This window comes from Ochotona princeps, chromosome X, assembly GCF_030435755.1.
Source record: "Ochotona princeps isolate mOchPri1 chromosome X, mOchPri1.hap1, whole genome shotgun sequence".
NCBI classification, from domain to species: Eukaryota; Metazoa; Chordata; class Mammalia; order Lagomorpha; family Ochotonidae; genus Ochotona; species Ochotona princeps.
In genome coordinates, this window is record NC_080865.1 from 92190154 (window position 1) to 92212740 (window position 22587).

The window sequence follows — 22587 nt, forward strand, 5'->3', positions numbered from 1 at the left end:
AGCTGGGGGAAGGAATGACATGCCACCACTGCCAGGAGCAAGCCTTGGGAAGCTTCCCAATGTCTAAGGCTGAAGCCAAGGTCTGACCACCTTCGAGAGCCTCCGGGGCTCCCAACCTTCACCATACAGGCTGCAGCAAAGCACAGGTGACATGCTGCACAGAGCTTCAGAGGGAATCTGCTAGGGGCAGCTCTGCAGTTTTAATTAGTTCACTGGGCATTTCATTTACACAGGCCTTCTCTGTAGATGAAAGGCTTTGAACGAGGATGAGCCATCACCCAAGGCCTGCCCAGAGGTGTCAGGGTGGCCCTGGGGGATTCTTTAAAAAATGACGGGCCATTGAAATTTATACTGATACTCAAAAGGAATGCAATTCCCAGTCCTCCAGTACAGCACGCTGCTCCCTCCATCACAGGTTGGCTAACGCCCGCCAGGGAACAAGGAAAGAGAAACCGAGGGGAGTTTCTGCTTGCAAAATCTGTCTTAACTGCCTGTGTAACGTATGATATTAGAAGGGTCCTCTTTAAGCATTCTGTCTTGTCTTCTCCCATCTAACTGTGCACCCACACCCACCCCACCCACCCCATAGCCAGAATGCAGAGAAAACCCCACTTTGTGGAGTGCAAAGAAGGGATAAGCTACTGCTCCGACTGATCACTTAGGGGCTGGAGGCTGAGAAAGGAGCATGCGGGGGGGGGGGGGGGGGCGGTAGGAGGACCTGTACATGAGGCACAGACAGAAAAGGAACCTCATTAAAACAGGACATCTGGGCATGCTTGTCTTGGGACAGCTGAAGCAAAGAGAGCACTTGTAGAGGAGGAATAGAATCAAACAAGCGTAAAATGGGCGCTCTTTTCTTCCCGTTTCTGTGTTGGCTGAGGCGGCAGCGGGCGGGGGGGGGGCGAGTAGGAAATCAAGGAATTCAAGGGCAGACCATTTGTTCTGCAAGTGCCCTCAAGGGATCAAGGGGTGTAACCCACTCATTGGGTGGCAGAAAAAATAGACACTGCACCACAGACTTTTCCAACAGTTCAAACTGCTAGGATCACAAGTTTCCCCAGTTGGAAGAAAACCTTTTCTTTACAAGCACCTTGCTGATTTTTACCACTGCTAGTACTGATTTAGGACAGGGGGAGTGGAGGAAAAAAGTCACTTTCCTTCTTTCCTTAGCTGTGAGAACAGTGGCAAGTGTTTGAAAGTAGATTGCACAAGGACTAGTTCTCCATCAAACAAAACAAAACGGATTTTAAAAAAAGAAAACTGATTTCACAAAAGCTTAATTTGCTGCTGCTACCTTGTAGAAGGCTACAATCTCACATTCTCAGCACGCCATCTTATGGACAGGATGTAGTATTGCAGGTACTCCCTAGCCCAAACTGATTATAACTGTTTCCTTGGAAAGTTCTCCTGCGGCAAAGAATACTACGGAAAAAAAACGGGATCATTTCAGAACATAAACAGCTTTCAAAGCAAACTAGAACACCACGTAGAAAAGTCATATTATTAATAGGCCTAGGAAAATGCTCTGTTTTCCATCTAAGTTACTGTTCCAACTTATATAAATTCACAGAAAAATACAGCAAAGCTGACATTTGTAATATGTTTTCATAGCTTTGTAGGGCAACTTTGAGCAGGAGCCCTCTCCCCCACCGTATCAAGTGGACCCCCCATCCTAGACGTGTGGCATTTGCATAGAACTTACATACATTTTTCCATATGCTTTATATCACCTCTAGATTATTTATAAAGGCTAATTTTTAAATCCAATTATTGTTTAGGAAATAGGAAGAAATTTTATATATATGTTCAGCATAGACACTACATAAAAATTTATTTTCAATCGCAGGTTGTTTAAATCGGTGAATGTGGAACCCAAGGATGTGGAAGACAGACTCAAAATGCACCATACTCCGTGTGACATTTGTGCTTTCAAACAGCAACCTGTCATAAATTCTAAACAGAGCTCTAAGGAATGGGAGAAAACTCTAGGACACTGGAGAAGGAACCTGGAGGACATTCATTCATTGATATTTCATGTTGAGCTACGTAAGGGACTAATAGCCCCAGAATACATTAGCAGAGTTTCAAACCTGACACTGAGGAAGTACCGAGAGCTTGGCTTTGGAATATAATCAGGGAGTCACTCAAATCCAGGAAAGCCCAGAAGCTTTTCCAGAGGGTAAGGAAACCTTGCGAAGTCAGTGGCAGGCCCCCAGCAGCGAGAGGAAGGTGGACAGAAACTTCCCAACCACCTCCTGGATGTTAACCTGAAGCAGCGCATGCCACGAGGAGCCTCTGGAAGGCAGGAGAGCCAGGGAGAGACCCCAACAGCAGAAGAGGGCATCCCAAGAATCGTGGGACAGGCAGCGTACAATGTGCAGGCAAGCTGTTGACCACAGACCAAAGGTGGTTACGATCCTAGGCCAAGCTGGGCCAAACTGGCAAATGGCTCTCAGATGGGGGTCCCATCTGAGAAAAGAAACCCATTAGGACAGGGCTCCATCCTTGCAGCCTCCAGTCAGGAGCAGAGAAACCAAAAGCCTCGCAGCTCAGTAACATGGGGGCGGGGGAGTGCCAACGCAAGGCATGTGACCGGCGTCTAGTAGTTCAATGACTCCCAGCTAGGCCAGGCAACTAGCAGCAGATGCTTCCTTGCACCACTGGAATTCAACCAAACCCAAAGGATCTATATCTGTTCTAGGTTCATTTTTACAGTTCACCACCCCCCCCCACACACACACACACCCTGCTTAAGTCAGAGATGGAGAAAAAAGAGCTCTCCTCTGCACGTTTACTCTCCAACACCCTCCAGGGCCAAGGCTTTGGACCCAAGTACTTGACCCCATCACTGCTCACAGGAGCCCAGAACTCAGTCAAGTCCTGGGGGGTGCAAGTGGCTGACCCCAAGGGCACACACAAGCAGGAAGCTGGAGTTGGAAGTGGAGTTGAGATCTGAACCCAGATATGCCAAGCTGAAATATGGCTATTTTAACTGACTGGTTATTTTATTTTATTTTAATCGAGTGGTTAGGTCAAAAGCCCACTAGACCATGTTGACTGTAGGGATCCAAGCACTGAGCCATCATCTACTGTCTCCCAGGATGCATTAGCAGGGAGCTGCATCAGAAGTGGAGCTGCAGTGACTGCAGGGGACACCCTGATGGGATAGGCATCTCAAAGCACAACACCTGTGAGTTAACTGTGTGAATGCTGTACGACTTTTGGTGAATCAGTTTCCTTACAAGCACAGTGGGAAAAGAGCCCCTGGACTATTTTCCACATTAGCTGATGTACCAAATGACAGTACATTGAGATGCTTTTGACAAGGTGCTTAGAATAATGCACATCAAGAAGCAAGAACCATAGGATGGCTGTCAAACACAACGTTGACAAGCAGTACATAAATAAAGGATCCACAAAGCTTGCAATGAATACTTGGGTAAAGTTTCAATCTCCACTTTGAGATGACTTAAGAAATGGAGTAGTCCTAGTGGTTTTCAGTATGGTCCCTCAGGCAGGTGTCAGTTGAGGCAGGGGTGGCAAAAAAAGACAAGGAGGAAAGTACTAGAACTTTCCTTAGCATTACAAGCAAGTGGTGCTGGGTGAGTGTCTGGCTCTGGACATTTTGGCCAAGCTTAAAGCAGCATACATGTTAGTAATGATGTCCTCATCAAGCTTTCAGGGCGCAGGATAGAACTAGGTGGACAGGCCTCCAAATAGTCCCGGATCAAACTGAGTCCACTAAAGAACTAATCATTCACCAACAGCCCAAGGGGAAGTCCTCCAGAATTTTCCAGGTCATCAGTTCTGGGTGTCAGAGGCCTGGTCTACTCCTTCTGCTTGCTGCAGTTCATAGCCTACCTGTGAGTGAGTCAATAGATTCTGCTTGCCTTTTGCATAACTGTGACAGATCATGAATGAGATGGTGCTTGAAAACCCCCATCCGCATTTTCCCCATCTTTCTCTCCAGAATACGGCTGCTTGCCTCAGGTCCCTGCCAGATCCACAACAGCCACTCTTTGACGCAGTGATCTTCAAAATGAAGAAAAGCAGCCTCCCAGTCAATGTGCAGCCGCATTCTGCTGATTTAAGATCATGTTGGTGGGGAAAGAGAGAGTAGAGGGAGAGAGAGAGAGAGGGAGGGAGGGAGGGAGGGAGGGAGGAAGGATGGGAAGCATGAAATAGGCAAAAGTGGGGCTTGGGGATGTTTCCCTTGGGCTGTGTTAAAGTATTCTGTGGCCACAACAAAGGGAAGGCTCCTTGGAGTTATGCTTGGCATGTCCTGTTGAACTCCAGTTAATGAACTGCCAGAGATTATGAACAAAGGACAAGTTCTTTTTGTGCAGTGCACACTGCTGGAATAGTGTCAGAGAAGTGAAATGCCCCTACCACTGTTTGCCTGCCAGCTGTTCTGGTCCTAGCCACTGCCATCTGCAGCATTTGGCCTACTCCAGCAGTGACGGGGGCAGGGAAGTAGTAGCTTAGCTCATGCACCTGCCAGGTCCCAGGCTCTGGAATGAACTTCACTCCTCAAAGTCATTGCTTCAGGCTTTGGCGGTGAGCTCCACATGTTGGTGTGGCCACATTTCTTTGGCTGTGGGCACCGGCATGTAGTTTGTAATCTTCTCTGGGCTGACTGTCTCCCCTGGTACATGATACACAGTAGGTGCTCAATAAGTGTGTGTTGCATTTATCTGGAGCACAAGGCCTTCCAGCAATACTCAGCTTCTGTGGTGGAGGATTAGCCCTTGCTTGCTTGCTCCTTCTGAGAACCTGTCTTGTACTGCACCTTTTTTTTTTGGTCTGGGCCCTGCCAGGTAACCCAGCCATTGTGATCCATCCACCAGATCATCCCATTTTAGAAACCAATGGCAGAGCTCCTTCCCCTTGTCCCAACACGTCATCATTCAGGAGCACAACACATTCCACTCGGGGGAATTCTCACAGCCCAAGACTCATTCCTGTAAAGCCATTCCTGCACTCCCACACTGTGACCTCACAATGTTATACACCTGCTGGCAGTGCCCATTCACATTACAAATTCTCTTCTCATGTAATCTTTTGGGAAAGAGAAAGATTCCACTGTTGTCCAAGGACCCTGAAAAGTCTTGTCTGCAGAAAGTGGAACTGTGACTAACATTGTCTTGTCTTAAAAGGCATTCTCAGACTACCAAGAACAAGGCTGCAGTCAGAGTCCCGAAGTACCAGAAACACACCTGGCATGTCTTTGCCTGGAGCAAGAGAGCCCACCAGAGCATTTGGGCAGAGACCTTAGGGCAGAGAAGAGAACCAACCACTGGCAGTATCCTAAAAACACAACATCTCTGCCCTCCACAGGCCTGAACCTGGCACTGCCACTCTCGAGCTGCCAACAGTACATGAAAGCATGACAAAAGGAAGCAAAGGTGAATTAAAGTGCAAACTGTTCCCCACTCCACCTGCCCTAGTAGCCACAGCTACTAGGCCACTCTTTGCACCTGCTCTCTTGCTGGAACAAGTGCTCTATTGTGTGCGATTGTATGCACGGAGGTGCTAAGCAAACAAGAAAACGACTCTCCTAATCATGAACTAGATGAGATTCCAGGAAAACTTTACTAAGCCAAATAAAGTGATTGTAAAGCACTTGGTAAAATATAAACCACTGCAAAAAGACTTAATAAAACTCAGAGCAATGCATACAAGGACATCTAGGTCAAAAACTACCCGAGTTCTCTAGCCCAAAGGGTCTTTAAAGGAGTGAAAATTGTCTTCTTCCCTCTGATATTCTTTTTCTGCCACTCTGTAATGTTCGGCTCTCACCTGCCTTCCGCCCTCAGCACTTTCCTAGATGTATCCTGTCTGTCACTGATATGTCTCTGTAGTAAAAGGGCTTCTAATTTTCATTCTGGGCAGTTGTGTCAAATATTATTTGGAGCAAGACACTAAATTCATTTCTTTCTTTCTTTCTTTCTTTTTTTTTTTTTTTTTTGCTCAGATGTCCCCTTGCAGTTACATGATGCTACGGCGGGGGGGGGGGGGGGGGGGGGAGTCACGGTCTCTTCAGAGGTAATGATGTGAATCTCATCCCCAAACCTCTAATATCAGCCACAGAGCCACTCTGACAACCTCTCAAACAGCCAATCCACCTGCACCCTGCAGCTGCAGTGACACCTGCAGGAGCCCATGAAAATGCTCATCCCCTGGGGCTCCTTCTGAATCACTTTCATTTTGATGTATTTGGGACATCACTAGGGGAAGAAGAAGAAATTGAAAGCCATTCAGTTGGCTTTATTATATTCTTTCCCCCCTTTTGGATTCTACCCCCCACCCAAAATATCCTGGTTGTAGAAGCTCCCAGATGCTAAGAGATGGAAATCCTTTCCATCTCTTCTGTTGAATTCCTTCATTTTGCAAAGTAAAGACTGAAGGGCAGTAACTGGCCCAAGGTCACACAGCAAGTTCATGACAGAGCTAAGGAGGACCCTCGCTAAATGGTGAGCTTAGGGCTAAAGGGGGATGTTTTTGCACACATTCCAAAGCTCCCTAGTCCTAGCGGATAAGGGCAAAGAGAAAAGTGATCAGAATGCCTGAGGGGGGAAAGGCAGGGGCAGTTAAAACAATGACAGAGTAAGCCGCAAATTCCACAGATGTTCTCCCACCCCTCCAGAGTCAATCCCTCCCACATTTAGTAACAGAGGTCCAGGGGCCGTGTGTTTGCCGGGGACTCAGGGCTTTCCCAGGACTTGGGGATTTCTGTGCCAAGGCTGCAAAGTTCCAAGCAAGATCAACTCCCTTGATCACTACAGTGGGCCAGAGAGGGTCTGCAGCTCCAGATGATTCTTGGTCAGAACCCAGAGTGCAAGGTACTGCCGCTAGATGCCAGCCACCGTATTAGCAACAACTGCGCTATGCAAAAGCCATACGCCGGGATTTTTTTTTTTTTCGGAATGGGACTTTCTTATGTTTGTGAAGTAAGTCTCACCGTGAGGGTGATGGCCTTAAGCAGCAGGCTCATTATCCATGCTTCACCCTTATTGGCTTCTTCCTTCTGACACATGCTGTCTCTAACTTCAATTCCCACTACTATCACTATGTGTGAAAGTAATAAAACCACATTTATTTTAATGCAACCATTGAGACTCTTCATCGATTCCAACGCTTGCTACCAATCTCACCAATTACTTTCTAGGTTTATTCAGCACCACAGACTAACTTGCTCAAAAATAGAATTTTGGGCCGGGAGGGGACAAGTAGATTTAAGGACAATAACAAGTTTAAAATACTATTTCTGGGGAGGTGCACAGGGTGTGCTGCTCGGGAAGCTGCCATGTTTGTCAGGAGAGTGGAGTCACGCAGTGTCATGCCAGCAGCGCATGGTCCCACATCTCACTGACTCTTCTGCAGGAATACGGCACGAATGGAGCGCACGTTGTGATTCTGAAAGACATCTCAGAGGCTCACAGCAATTCTTCTGAATCAGGCAGGGGAGACATTGATCTCAGTAACAGAGGCAAAGTAATGTGCCCCCAAAGGCACATGTGATGCCACGGGGATGCCAGGCTTTGTTGGCTTATCTATTCAATGAACACTTGTGGAGAGTCTATGCCAAGGACAACTAAGCAATGGAGACAGACAGACAGACAGAACAGTATTTTTTAAAAGAGGCATTTATTTGAAAGTTGGAGTTAGAGGGAGTGAGCGAGCAAGAGTGAGGTAGTTTCCAGTTGTTTGTTCACTCCCTACATGGCCACAAGAGTTAGGGGTTGAATCATCCAGGTCTCCCAAATGGCTGGCAAGAGATCAGACACTTGGGGCTGTCTTCCACTGCTTCATCCAGGGCATCAGCAGGGAGCTGAGTTGGAACTGGAGCAGCAGGGCCAGGAAGCAGTGCCCATAGGCAATGTCAGCATTGAAGGTGGTAGCCTAACTGGTCCCTATGTTACTTACCCATAAGAAGTTAGTAAAAGACTTGAGACAGATATTTCAAGGCTTGTCCTGCTTTCTAATATGGTTTAGGAATATTCCGGAAATTAGCCACTATGAAGAAGTACTGGGAGGAAAGTTTTAAGATCTCTGTGCTATGAAACAAGCACTGAGGGTAAGAAGGGCAGTGCAGTACATAATCCTACAAGTAAATCACACTCACTTGATTCCCTGGGGACTCAAATGCCCACCACTGGTACCAACCAAAACCAAGTGTAAGGATGATAAGGATCTGAGTGGGCTTTTTCCCCCTAACGGGACACGAGGTGAGATAAAAGGAGAGATGAGTAACTATGGATGGTCCTGAAGAGTTGATGGGTGATTGGGGAGGTGGCCATGTGGCACAGGTTGCTAAGCCACCACTTAAGATGCCCATATTCTATACTACAGTCCCTCAGATCAACTCTTGCTTCCATTGCATTTCTGGCTTTTTCCACCCTTCGATTTCTTTTTCCCTTTTCAAATTTATACAAACACAGATTGGGGAGCTTAGTGATACTTCCCAGTCTACCCTCCCTTCTGCTCCCTCTCTGCCCACTTCCTCCTTTCTCCCCCTAATTTTCACAATAGCTTCTTTTCATTTCATTTCACAACCACAGGTTTAATACTCCATTAGATAATAATGTGACACATGGGAAGCAGAAAATCATAACAAAATAGGAGAATTTCACTATTACTCCTCAGGACTATAGACAAAGGCTGTGCACAACAATCAAATTCCAAGATGTCACTCATTAATATAGATGACAATTTTTAAAAATTTTTTTATATTTATTCATTTTTTAATTTTTTGCCCAACCCCTCCCTGTACCCTCCCCCCTCGGTGGACCGCCCCACCCCGTTGCCATATTACATTTTTTGGTTTTTTTTTTGTTTCTTTTTTATTACATTGCATTATGTGTCATGGTTCTATAGGCCCTGAGATTCTCCCCCACCACCATAGTGTATTCCTCAACCTTGTTGCACCACCACGGATCAAATCCAGCTGGGATTCCCCCACTGCGCGCATCCACCAGGCAAGAAGACCCGCATCCCATTGTCCAAAAATGTTCATCAGTTTCTTGGGGAGACCATCTCTGGTCCAAAGGCAGAGCCAGCAAAGTGGTTTTGATAGTTCTACAGAACTGTATTGTTGCCAGTCTCACCACTCTAGACATGCTGCGGTCGTTGGAGAATCCACTGATTGACATTGTCCATCATATAGTCTCCAGTTGCCTGATTTTTTCATTGTCAACACACAGCTGAGGTGGTCGATTGACTTGTTCTGTCCTCTGTCATTTGATGTTTATCTTCCAGAGACCGAAAGCTCGATTGCGGGGATCCTAAAAGAAACTACGAAGAAGGTGCCCACTATCTCCCTACTAGTCCTCTCGAGCTTCTGGGTCCTGGTTTGTTTGGTGGATCAGTCTGGCTCTAATAGTTCTTCTGGGTGCTCTCATTCAAACCTTCAGGTCTCTCTGTCCCACTCTTGCCCTAGTGTTTATGGTTACTATTACTGGGAATACACAGAAAATTATCTCTCACCTACACAAAGGCTGGCCTTATTTAAGGGTGGCCCTAAGCAGCGATTTCTGATAATAAAAACTCCGAAGCTCGCCTCCGGCGGCCAGCAGGCAGAGCCTGGCACCATTTGGTACACTGGCCGCCCACAGCCAGGGACCCCCTCACTGCCTTGCTGTGGTGGTCCTGGCATGCTGAGTCCTCGCTCTTGGATCCGGCCTGGCTGGGCCACCCCCCAGGACCACGCAGAGTCCTGTGGGGCAGCCCAGCGGCTTCTGGTCCAGGTTCCAAGGTTCCGATCCCTCCCAAACTCGCTCCGCCTCTTAGCATATGGCCGTGGGGCGGAGCTAGCCCTAAGGCCCGTTCGTTCCCTCGTGGTGCGCTTACCCAGGGGGGAGGTGGTAGCTCCTGGGCCTGGAAAATAGCCAGGGACCCCCTCAGTGCCTTGCAGCGGTGGAGATGGCAATTTTTTTTGGACTCCGTGTATTAGCTATCACAAATGAGGGATAACTAATGAAACAAACTTTCACTATTTGTTTTTTGGGGGGTTAGGCTTATTTCACTAAAGTTAATGGTTTCCAGTTGCATTTCATTGTAAAAGACAATATTTCATTTTTTTTATGGTTGAGTAGTGTTTCAGAGTATGTATTTTCTTTATCTGTTGATGGGCGTCTAATGTGGTTCCATATCTCAGGTGCTGGAACTTCAGCTGCTGTAAACATGGGGTGCAGGTGACTCTCTCATACAGTGATGTGCTTCCAAATGACTGGGTCTTTGCCATCCATAGGGGAGACCTGGATGGGTTTCCAGCCTTTACACTTTTCCATCTGGCCAGCTCTGGCTACTGCAGACATCTGAGGAAGTCAAATAATGGATGGTGTTTTCTCTCTCAATTTCACATTCTCTCTCACTCCCCTTCTCTCTGCATTTCAATCAATAAATAAAACTGTATTTGTAAAAAGAAATGCGTCAATGAAGAGAGCTAAAAGCAGGCCCAGCTCAATCTATTTTCTACTAAAGATTTACAAATAGTGTTTTTTTTAGCTATCACGGTTACCTTCCCTCTGAGGGCCTGTTGTGTTCCCAGCACTTTCATCTGCATTTCAAAATCCCTTGAACACTCACAGCAACCTCTAAGGGGATTTAGTCACTGCACTTTGCAAATGGGCTTAGGGAAGAGATGGAGCTAATGGAAATGATTTCAAACCCAGGCTTTCTCATTCCAAAGTTGTGTTCTTCAAGGTGCTACTGTGCTACTCAAGGTTGGTCAAGTAACTCTGCAACTTCTCTCTGTGCTTTTCATTTACCTCTCACTGCGTGCTGGCTGTGTTCGACCAGTAGGAAACACCAGAGCAACTTGTATTTTGCACTACAGTATAGAAGCAAATGGCAAAAAAAAAATCAACAGAGCTGAATTTCTTTTAAAAAAAGATCACGGAAAGCTTGCACCTCAGCAGGAGAGTAGGCTCAGGCACACTGAGGAAAGTGGGGCCCACCAGGCATTTCCCACGGACCCCACCTTCACCAGGATCCAACAGGGACAGCCATCAGAGCAGGTTTAAGAGCAGGGTCATGGGCAGCCAGCTCCCATGAAAGCAGCTTCCCCAACACACCTTCCCTGTCCTTCACACCGCATCTCCCGAGAGTCTGTCTCTGCTACTCGGTGACCAAACCAGAATCCACCCTTCTGAGTCAGAGTCACATGGGGACAAACCACATGCCACAGGGTGTTACTCTCTATGAAATGCAGGGCTGCTTTTTTGGGGGGTTCCTGAGCCTGTGAGCTGCCAAAGGATCTACTTTGAAGAAGCCAGTGAACCCCTAGGATCACAGAAGCCCAAATGAGTTCATTCCATAACTTCTTTTTTTAAAAGACTTACTTATTTTTATTGGAAAGGCAGATATACAGAGAGAAGGAGAGACAGAAAGAAAGATCTCTCCACTGATTCACTCCCCAAGCAGCTGCAATGGCTGAATCTGAGCCGATCTGAAGCCAGGAGCCAGGAGCCGCTTCTGGGTCTCCCACGTGAATGCAGGGTCCCAAGGCTTCGGGCCATCTTCAACTGCTTTCCCAGGCCACAAGCAGGGAGCTGGGTGGGAATTGGGGCTGCCAGAACATGAATCAGTGCCCATGTGGGATCGCAGCACGTACAGGGTGAGTACTTTAGCTGCTAGGCTACTGCACTGGGCCCTCATTCCATAACTTCTTAAGAGCAATTATGTTCCTTCTGACTTCTATTTACTACATTTTGCAGGTTTGAACAGAAAATCTCTGGTGCATAGAGTAGTGATGGTAAGGGGAAACAAACCTTACTCAACCATCAGAATAACATTTCATAGAGGAAATTTAGAGGTGTTAATTATTTGTTGAGGTATGGATATGTTTAGACCTGCCTTAGAGGCCTGGAAATTCTCTTTGTGTGTGTGTGTGTGTGTGTGTGTGTGTGTGTGTACCCAACCAAGTCCAGGATAGGCTGCCATGGTCTGCTTAAGGTAATAAGCCATTCAGTCTTCTGTGGGTAGCACACAGACATATCAATATTGAGCCATAAAAATGGTCTCTTCCTGGTACCCAACAAATGAAAAGGGACCAAGTATAGCCCATCCTGGATACAGCCCATTGTGACAAACCATCATCAAAGGGAAAGCTGTATTTTACTCATTCAGTTCTGAAGGTGAAGTTATGTTATGTGACACTACAATCTCCAGGAACTGCCATACAGTAGGTCCTCATAAATCATGATCACTGAAGACTATTTTGAAGACAAATCTGCGGTGGAAAATTAGGCCAGTGTAGGCCCTAAGAGGTATTGTTCCATGGGGGTGCTCCTCCACAAACTTACCTATGCATGGCATACCAGGATTAAAAAATAAAACAAACAAACAAAAAACATTGGGCCTGGTGCAGTAGCCTAGTGGTTAAAGTACTAGACTTGCACGTGCCAGGATCTCATATGGATGCCGGTTCTAATCCCGGCAGCCCCGCTTCCCATCCAGCTCCTGCCTGTGGTCTGGGAAAGCAGTCGAGGATGACTCAAAGCCTTGGGACCCTGCACCTGTGTGGGAGACCCGGAAGACGCTCCTGGCTTTGGATTGGCTCAGCTCCGATCGTTGTGGCCACTTAGGGAGTGAATCAGTGCACGGAAAATCTTCTTCTCTGTCTCTCCTCCTCTCTGTGTATATTTAATTTCCAATAAAAATAGATAAATCTTTAAAAAAAACCCTTTATTTTCCATACATATTTCCAGTTTTACCAAATCAAATAATTTTCTATATAATCTATTTCTGCTTCAAAGCTTTCTAAGATCAATCCTGACTTACCTAAGGTCAGGCCGAATACGTAACCTGCCGCACTAGCAAGCCAAATTCTACTTCGGCACTTCCTTCCTAGGGCATGCACGCAGGCTCACAGAGCTGTTCCCCCACAAATTAGAAAGAAAGCAGGGTCATTTTTCTGCTTGCAGACAACTCAAGTAGAAATGAAGTTCAAAAATGTCTGAGGGGACCAAGAATTTCCTTTATTTGTCAAAACAAATACTACAACCCTATTTGTCCCTCTCTCCTCCCATCAGCCTTTCAGAGGAGCTACTTCCAGTAGGAAGCTTCGGGAAGAATGAGCTGGGAGGTGGAACACCACACCTTCTTCCTAACTTTTAAGCCATCATGATGATGGATGCCTCCTCATGGCTTCAGCAGGACTTTAGTTTGAGTTATACTTAACAGGCTTTTAATCAAATGAATTAAGTGCTTGACTCAGTACCATTGGATAATATTTCTACTATCTGTTGTTTATTTTTTTAAACTAAAACCTCATTCTCTCAGTTCTGCATTTTATCTTAGGTGTCTGCTTCCTTGTTGTTGCTATCATTGGGTACCCTATAAAACTGCATGTATTCTGCCTTGAGTACTTCAGAGAAGAACCATCACATAAATCTGAACACACACACACCCCAGCGTATTTTTACACAAGCACGGTGGAAGCTATGGAGAAGAACTGTTGCATACCAGCAGCCTGTTTGGATGCCATGAAGATGCGTTTTGCATGTTTGCATATTTATACATTTCTGAGAATGTATGCACTTGAGAATTTTGACACTGAGAACTCAATCACTTTGACTGAAGATTCCGAGTGTCTCTCCCACTTGCTACACAAACCACAGACAGTGCTAGAAAACTGTTGCACCTACTCACCCAAAAATCTAATGTTTGCAAAATCATTGAATTATAACAGCAGAATCAATTGTTCTCCTTGGTCATTCCAAGATTCTGAGGGGAAATTATTTTATGGACAAGAGTCTACAAACTTCTTTTTGCACACTCCTAAATTAAGTGTGAAGTGTTCTCCTGTCCACTCTCACTTGCTGATATAACATACTCTATCCTGCCAAGCCAGAAGAGAAGAAAGTAAAAGAAACTCCTTACCCCACTTTCAGAAAATATCTACAAGTTTTAAAGAATAAAGCTCCTTGGAAACTGAAGTAATTGACTGCCACGTTCCTGCTATGCACTTTGTAATTAAGCAGAGAAATCCAGGAGAGACAATATAAACACGGAAAGACTTCCCTGATCGTGGAAGTAGAAGAGGGAATTGAGAGGGAGAAAGAGAAATTTCTTGGGGAGCACTGGCATGTAAGATCGCACGGGTCAGAGAGGTGGCATGTTCACTGTATGGTTCCTGCTGTAGAGTTCAGGCAATGGATCCTCTCATGCTAGGTGTCCCATGGGAGAGTCCCAGAGTTAGGAGGAAACACATGATAAATACAAATGCTTCTACTCTCAAACTAGGGTTTTTTTAAATGTATATATATAGGTTTAAATAATTTATCCGCTATACTAACATAAACAAACTTTATTAAATAATAAAAAGGGATCGTTAGGTCAAAATTCTTAAGAGAATGAAAATTATAGTCCATTATGCAGATATTTGACATGCAGTTCTAAAAGAGTGTTTGGGAATGTATCTACTCAAATGTTCACTCTTGTAAGTTATTACCACTGGTGATGCAGCAAAGCCTATATTTATCTATTGCTTAACCCAGTATTAACCTCTGTGGTTCTTTTATTTTTCTCAGGGTCCCAGGGGCTCTTTAATTGAAATTCTCTGTAGTTTCACAAGGGAAAAATGCTGGAAGAATGCCCTTGGCAATTCTAGGACATCTATGCCTGTAGGATCCATTGGTGGCTTAAGTGGACCACGGTTGCTAATTCAAAGATTTCTCGGCTAAATCTTGGGAGCCAAGCCACTGTTTATCTGATACCAAGGTGGTGTGGCGGTGAGGAGGAGAGAAGGACAAATGGCAGGTTCATTTGCGACAGATCTTGAAAGCAGTCTCTTCATCCATCTTTCAGTTGAATGCATTCATAAAAGATAAAAATTGAAAGCAGACGAAATATGACCTGATTTAGAGAGCAATAGATTAACTCCTCAAAAGTTGAGCCATTGTTTATTCATGCCAGGCAGGGATCAACAGCTCTGATAACAGAGGTGACATGGATATTTCTCAATGTTTTCCTTCACCGTCAATATCCTCCTTTTAAACAAGAATTTCCACTAACAAGTCTTCTTGGTCTGGATCTTTGATTTTCATAATTTTCGCTAGCAGCAAATATTTTCCCAAAGAAACACAAATCCTAACCAGATAGCTAGAAAATGTACAACCCATTTGACAGTATTAAGTGGTGTTAGTTAGGATAAATTGAGAGATTCAGTCAAAGGCTCTGTGAAGAGGTTTTAACTATAGATGAGACATGAATACAGAATTAACCTTATAAATGGTACAGAGGACATATATGTCTTCAGGCTGAAGAACTTCATATTATTAAATGTAAATTCCTGAGTAGTTCAAACAAAAACTAGTTTGACACTATTCCCTAGTCTCATCATTGCATTAGGTTAGTAATACCAGCACAGGTTAATTATAACCTGGGGTTACTAACCAAGGAAGAATAACGTCTTAGATTAGATTTCCCTTATTCTGTCTACAAATATATTTGATTTGTTTCTTTCTTTACTTCCTTTCTCCTTGGTTTTTCCCTTTCCTTCCCTCCATCATTCATTTCTTCCCTGGTTGTTATACAAGGGGGCTTCCAAAATTCACGAACATTTTGAGCCAAAACAATCTTATGTTTTGACTATTTTCCCATGAATTTTTACTGAAAAAAATTTGAAAGGCAAAGGAACACAGAGAGAAATAGGGTTCTTGCATTTTACTGGTTCACTCTGGAAAATGCCTGTAACAGCCATGGTTGTCTCAGGCCAAAGCCAGGTGACTGGATTACCATTTGGGTGTCCCAAATGGCAGGGACCCAAGATGAGCTGGGGCATCATTCTCTGCCTCCCAGGAATTAAGCAAGAAGCTAGATTGGAAGCGGAAGAAAGTCACAGTTATGCAGATGGAGACACAGAGTATCTTCCATCTATTGGTTCCCTCCCCCAGAGGGCTCCAACAGCCAGGAATGCAACAGACTGAAGGCAGGAGCTTCATCAGTCTCCCAAGCAGGTGTCAGGGATCCAAGTCCTTGGGTCATCCTCCACTGCTTTCCCCAAGTGAATTAGCAGGGAGCGGGTTGTAAGTGGGGTAGTCGGGACACAAATCAGTGTTCGTGTGAAATGCCTGCATTGCAGGTGGCAGCTTACTCTCTAGGCCACAATACTGACCACTATACTGACTTAAAACATTTTTTTTTTACAAAGTGAAATATCATCTGCTTTTTTCTGTCAATTAAAAAATCATAACAGCTAAGCATCTTTCCATGATTCTACTTAGTATCTGATGAGCTCTTAAGCTGAAAAAACAGTTTCTCCAGAGTGGGGTGGGTGGCCTGGGGCCATTTAATCCTTCCAGCCTGGCTCACATTTGCAAGAAGGAAGTCTATTTTCATGCCAGTTCAGTGCCTCATCCAGAGTGGTGGGCAACTTCATTTTTCTCCTCATGTCAGTAAAAGAGCTTAGATTAGAAACAAGTGGCTTTTAATCATGGGTTTTATTTTTTATTGCAAAGAAGAGGAATTGAGAAGGGAGAAAACAGTGAAGTAAGATGAATTGAACTTCCAGTATGGGGTATTCTACTAGGGGCTTTACATTTATGACCTCATCTAATAGTGGAGTGACAACAATAGTGAGGTGAAAATATTCTGCAACGTTTTCTTTTACCTTGAAAGTGACTGACCCAACACCACATATGGTTACCAGCAACACTGACATGTAAAACCAAGTTCATGTAGCTCCAAAACCTTGTTTCTATATGTCCAGTATACTGCATGGCAATAAACTCCACTTAGCATCCTATGTCCTTAGTCTTGGAGCCACAAAAATATGAAAACTATAATCTTTGAAAAGCTAATGGAAAAGGTATAATATGAAAAAAAAATCCTGCATAGGATTCTTTTGTTCCCAAATAAACTTTTTTGTTACTCATATTTAATTGAGAGGGAGGGAGGTAGGGAGAGAGGAGGGAGAGAGGGAGAGAAGGAGAGGAGGAGAGGGAGAGGGGAGGAGGCAGAGGGAAGAGACAGAGAAAATCCTGCACATGCTCTCATCTCTTGCTTCACATTCCAAAAGTCCAGATCTGATCAAGGACTGGCGACAGGAGCCAGAAAGGCAATCCAGGTTTCCCACATGGGTGGCAAAAACCCAGTCATCTGAGCCATGGTCACTGCCTCACTGGGTCTATGTTAGCAGGAAGCTGGAGCCAAGGGTCACAGCCAGACTCGAACTCAGGCACTCCAATGTGAGACACTAGGCTAAATGCACACTCCCCCTAAATTGATTTCTTGGCTCCATTTTCCATGGATATTTTGAAGAATCTTCTTATTGGCTCTCTATAGCAAGCACAAGGACTTTTCTACCCTAGTATCTCTAGCACCTGGCCTGGTTCCCAATACACAATATCTTAAAGCGTACTTGTTGAAAGGATGAGTGAATAAATAAATTAATATTGGGGGGGGGGACGTACAGACTATCAGAGCTGGCAGGAGGAGGCTCTGATCAGATTATCTCATTTTGTTGATGGGGAAACCAAGGCCCAATGAGGTTGAGTCACGTGCTCTATGCAGAGCAATGAAAGACTCAGAACTTGATTTCGGGTCTTTTTTGTTTGCCCCTCTACAACATACCGTTACTTATACAAACATTCTTTAAAGCTTCAAGCGGTCTCTTAAGCATTCTGGCCTCTTCGGTTTATCCAACACATAAAGCTATAGGGTTAGGACTACTATTATCCCACCAGAATGAAAACTGCATGAGGACATGGAATTTCATTCACTTCAACATACCTGGGGTACTTGGAAACTGCTCACTAAATAAATGAAAAATATTTTTTCAGTTATGAGGTTATGATGGTTAGTATACATGATACTGATAAGTACAGAAATCATCAAACATTTCATTAAATTTGCTCAATGAAATGGTCTTCTGCTTTCCCTTCCTTCCATTTTTTCCTTCATTTTCATCTGTAAAATGGGGAGGGAGGCTTAACAACATTCATTTCACAGAATTTTGCATAGATAAAAAGTATTAATACATACATAGCACTAACAGTGGTGTCTAACATATCGCTACCTTTCAATAAAAGACAGCTATTTGTACAATGCCTAAAAATCTAATAGATGAGGACCCATATAAGGAAGCCATGGAAGAAGCCAAAGACAAAAACAGCTGCTCTACACTTCACACTTTGTAAAATGTTCCTGAACAGAGTTCTCTGTGCATCCAAGTTTGTAAATTCCATGAACTATAGATCGCATCTGCAACACCACAGAAGCTCATATATACAATTTTGCCAGAATTTTCCTTGTGAAACCCATGGAGGCCAAGAGAACCTTTAGATGAATACATGATGATTATTCTGCAATTATTGTTATATCTGAATTGAAAGAGTGAATCACCTCTCGACGAGCTCTTGTCCATTCCAGCACAGGGTGTCATTTTCGGCCACGGGGCTGTGGCTGCAGACGTAGGCAGGCAGAGCACTATAGAAGTTGATGAAAGACTTCAACTTCTGAATCAGTTCCCTGAAAGAAAAACAAAACATCAGTGCCTAAGAGGCAAGAAAGCCCAGTGTGCGAAAAGTTTAATTTCCTTATCAGCATGACAGAAAGGTTCTGCCAGACTGATTAGAGCAATAAATGATTTTTGAAGACATTCTTGGCTACACAGCCACAATTCAGTTTATTTTTAAATCAATAAAATGATATGGGGGGGGGGAAGAAAACCATTGCCTGCCACATAAGATGCCATTCCTAGCAGAAGGATGATTTAATTCCAACATCCATTTTCCAACACGTTTAGCAGTTTCCATTCTTTGTTCACCATGCTGTTACCGGCATTCTCAAAGGTGCTGATTACAAAGCACACTGGAGCACTACATATCTTTTGCTTTCTGAGTGTAATTGAGTGCACTGATTGTAATTTACAATGCTATTACCCTGGAGATGGCCCCTTTCCATACAGGTTCTGGCTAATGGCTGCAGATCAGAATCTCAGGGTGCTCAGAACAGCACATGCTCACTGAAATCCTCCTGACAACATAGTCAGAGAAACCCACACTGCTGCAGGAGGAAGGTTTCTTTGTTCTTTGTGTAAACCCCATGTTTCTTGTGAGGAGGAAAGGTAAGAGGACAGGAATCCAGTGTATTTTATTATTTGCTTTGGTTTCAATGCTGTATATGATCAGAGCAGCATGAGAGACAGAGGGAATAAAGATAGAGCATTATGCAAATATGCATAAGACACATACATAAATGGCTGCAACATTTCCTGCCCATTGCCTTGTTTCAGACAGACATGGTTATGCAAAATGAACACACCAGAGGCTGAACAGAGGTGCTTATGTTTTAAAAGAAGTATTAAAATATCGATGCAGTACATATTCAATAGTAAGCAACTAAAAAGAATTATTTTCTAACATAATGGACTGACCAGATAGGCCTCTGTAGGAGTTAGAGGCCTGAATCTCATCAACACTGGTGACAGTCCTAGGCCCAGAAATGCATTCTGGGATTGGATCTCAGAGCTGGCCAAGAAAGGAAGATTTATGAAGATGATATTGCATGTGATGTCGTTTTCTACTTTATTAACATACAACTATTCATTCCAGCTAATGATTGCAGGGTCAGGGGAAAAGACAGTGATAGAGGAGAGAGAATTCCTAAAGGTTTTGGCACAGTAAAAGAAAGTGAGATGGACAGAACAACTCCAGGAACATTATTGGGATATATATAACTCCTTCTACTCCAGTAGTAGCTTCCTGCTATGCTCAGAGCACCCTTGAAGCCTACTTTTTGGTAGTTGAGCACCATCAGTCTCCAAAGAGAACGGGGTCAATACAGAGCTCTGAAAATAAAAGTCAATATTATGGTTTCTCACTGAGGAAAAAGATGGGCTCAATTAACAGCTAATAGCAGTGATGCTCTGCTTTACAAGGTAATAATACAGTTCCCAAGAGTAAAAACTGCAAGTCTAAAGGCTTAGGCTGAGTAATTCACCCTACAAGAAGAAGAAAGAGAATATGGCCATTAGTCTATGGGAAACGATGGCCTTCTCATTAATGAAAGACTTTCCCCTAGGTTTCCTCTTACCTCTTAACCTTCTCTCCTTAACATAGCACATGGAATGAAAAACTGAACCTTAGCAATGCCTCCCAATTTGATTTCCCTAGAAGTCAAAAACAAATAAATAAACAAAAAACTATCCTGGGCCTGGCACAGTAGCCTAGTGGCTAAATTCCTCACCCTGAATGCACGTTCCAGGATCCTATATGGGCGCCAGTTCTAATCCCGGCAGGCCCAATTCCCATCCAGCTCCCTGCTTGTGGCCTGGCAAAGCAGTTGAGGACGGCCCAAAGCCTTGGGACCCTGCACCCGCGTGGGAGACCTGGAGGAGGTTCCTGGCTCCTGGTTTTGGGTTCGGTTCAGCGCAGCACCGGCCATTGCGGTCACTTGGAGAATGAATCATTGGACTGAAGATCTTCCTCTATCTCTCCTCCTCTATGTCTCCTCCTCTATGTATATCTGACTTTCCAACAAAAATAAATACATCTTTAAAACAAACAAACAAAAAAAACTACCCTGCATCTAAACCTTTGTAGTTTTCTTAACTGATCACAATGATCCTTGACAAGTTGAAAAAGATCCAGATGAGATTCGATCAAAATGTCAAGGGGATGAGCCCTCCTATTTTAGTATGGAAGCATATTACCTGGAAAGATTGAGATAAAAGTCTAAGAAAACCACAAAGAATGTGAATAATGGGGACACAGTCTAGGGCACCACATTCTTGAACTCAAGGACTCTCTTTGAAACACAAACAAGGTAAATTAGGGAAACATGAATAAAAGTTTGCCCTACTTTCACAGAGTACTCACAACCTCCTCAAGACATGTAAAATGGACATAGGATGAGACTGGCCTTTAAAAACTTACTTCCAAGTGATTTCTATTGAATTTAAAACAGCTTCCTCTAGCAACCATACCATAGTGACATCTGTCTCTTGTGAGTAGTGTGTAAGCACCCAGACTTTGGAGTCAGACCCAGCTGAGTCTCCAATGCCAGGCATTCTCTCACTTATCTAACAGTGAAACCTTAGACAAATTCTGTGCTTCTCTGAGCTTTTGTTTCCTTACTTGAAAAGTGAAGCGAAGGGTAGCACTTATCTTGCAAGTCAACTGTAATAATTAAATGAGTCAATGCATGCACAATGTTTAGCATAGCATGTCCAAGCAATCACAAATAAGCAGAGTAAGCCAGCCTCAACGTTAGCCACTGCCGACACTACCATTATCATGCGTCTGTAGAATATACGTGAAATGCATGCACTATATTCTGGATAAATTTAGGTATGCAGAATAATTAAAACATTTTTCAGGATCCAGATAGGTTTATATGCACAAGATAGTTAAAATCCCTCATCTTTTGAACTGAGTATGAATAACTACAACTGTAATCTTTTTGCAACACATTTTAGTGTTCTTTTTCATATACTAGCTAGGTACTGGGCTGGGTAAATCTCTTGGCTAATTTGCTATAGTGATTTGAATGGTTCTTTTCTAAAAGCCTGGCAGGAAGACAGTGGAGACCCACAAAGAAAATTGTGTCTGAGAATTTAAGCGTCACAGATGGAGGACCAAGATGTAATTTAAAGACAGATTCATCAACAGAGAAATGCAAAGCAAAACCACTCTGTGATATTCACTTAGGATGGTTGCAGAAAAAAAGTAGATAATAACATGTGCTAGTGAAAATGTGTTGACGTTAGAACCCTCAAATATTGCTTGTAGAAATGTAAAATAGTGCAGCTACTGTGGGAAAAACTTGGAGGTTTCTTACACAGTTAAGCATACAGTTACCCTATGATCCTGCAATTTCTAAGTATACACTGAAACTAGGTACCTGTTCAAAGATACTGGACATTATGAGAAAATTGTGCATGGATTGCACTTTTTCACCAGAATAAGCTTTCTTTTAATTTGTTCCACAAACCTTTTCAAGTCCCTGAGTACATGCAATGGAATATTATTTGGTCCTAAACAGGTTCCTTAGATACAGCTTATTTCTTAGCTAAAGCTCCAACAATTATTTGCCTGAGATAGGAAAAACGTTTGGGTTGAAGGCAATCTTCTTTAATTTCAATTACACTTCACTTAATACAAATACACCACTGACTTATAGATAATGGTGTCTATGCCTGTCAGTTAGGATGAACTAACATCTGCTGATGGCTTCAATGTGCTAAATGTGGAACCAACATATAGGATCCCATAGTACTGACAAGCATTTTTTCAAATATCATGGTTTGGCCCACATGATCTTCCATGGAGAGCTTACATCAACCTGGTTGTGGGGCAGGGGACTGCGTTAGTTTTCTTGCAATGCTTTGCTTGGATAGGCATCAAGGCAGCACTAACTGGAAAACAATGCATGTAAACACAGCTTTTCATCCCCAACTGCAGATCACAAATATTTTTTTCTTGCTGCTATTAACGTTCTTTTTTTCTTTAATGTGAAGTAACATAAGCTCATTATTTTAAAAAAATGTGGCAAAGTACCTAAACTAAAGCAACTAAGACTGGAATGATGCAAGAGCGTGATCTAATTCTGCTGGAGACAGCCTTTCAGCATCTGACTCAA

The 22587-nt window shown here is 43.8% G+C and overlaps 1 protein-coding gene across 1 annotated transcript in view; it reads right to left on the reverse strand.

The window, feature by feature from the left end:
• GPC3 (glypican 3) overlaps nt 1–22587 on the reverse strand; it is a 383088-nt gene that overhangs the window by 107069 nt on the left and 253432 nt on the right. The window contains exon 5 of the mRNA XM_004587718.3: nt 18349–18474. Within this exon, the coding sequence (XP_004587775.2) occupies nt 18349–18474 (126 nt within the window). The remainder of the gene's footprint in view (nt 1–18348; nt 18475–22587) is intronic.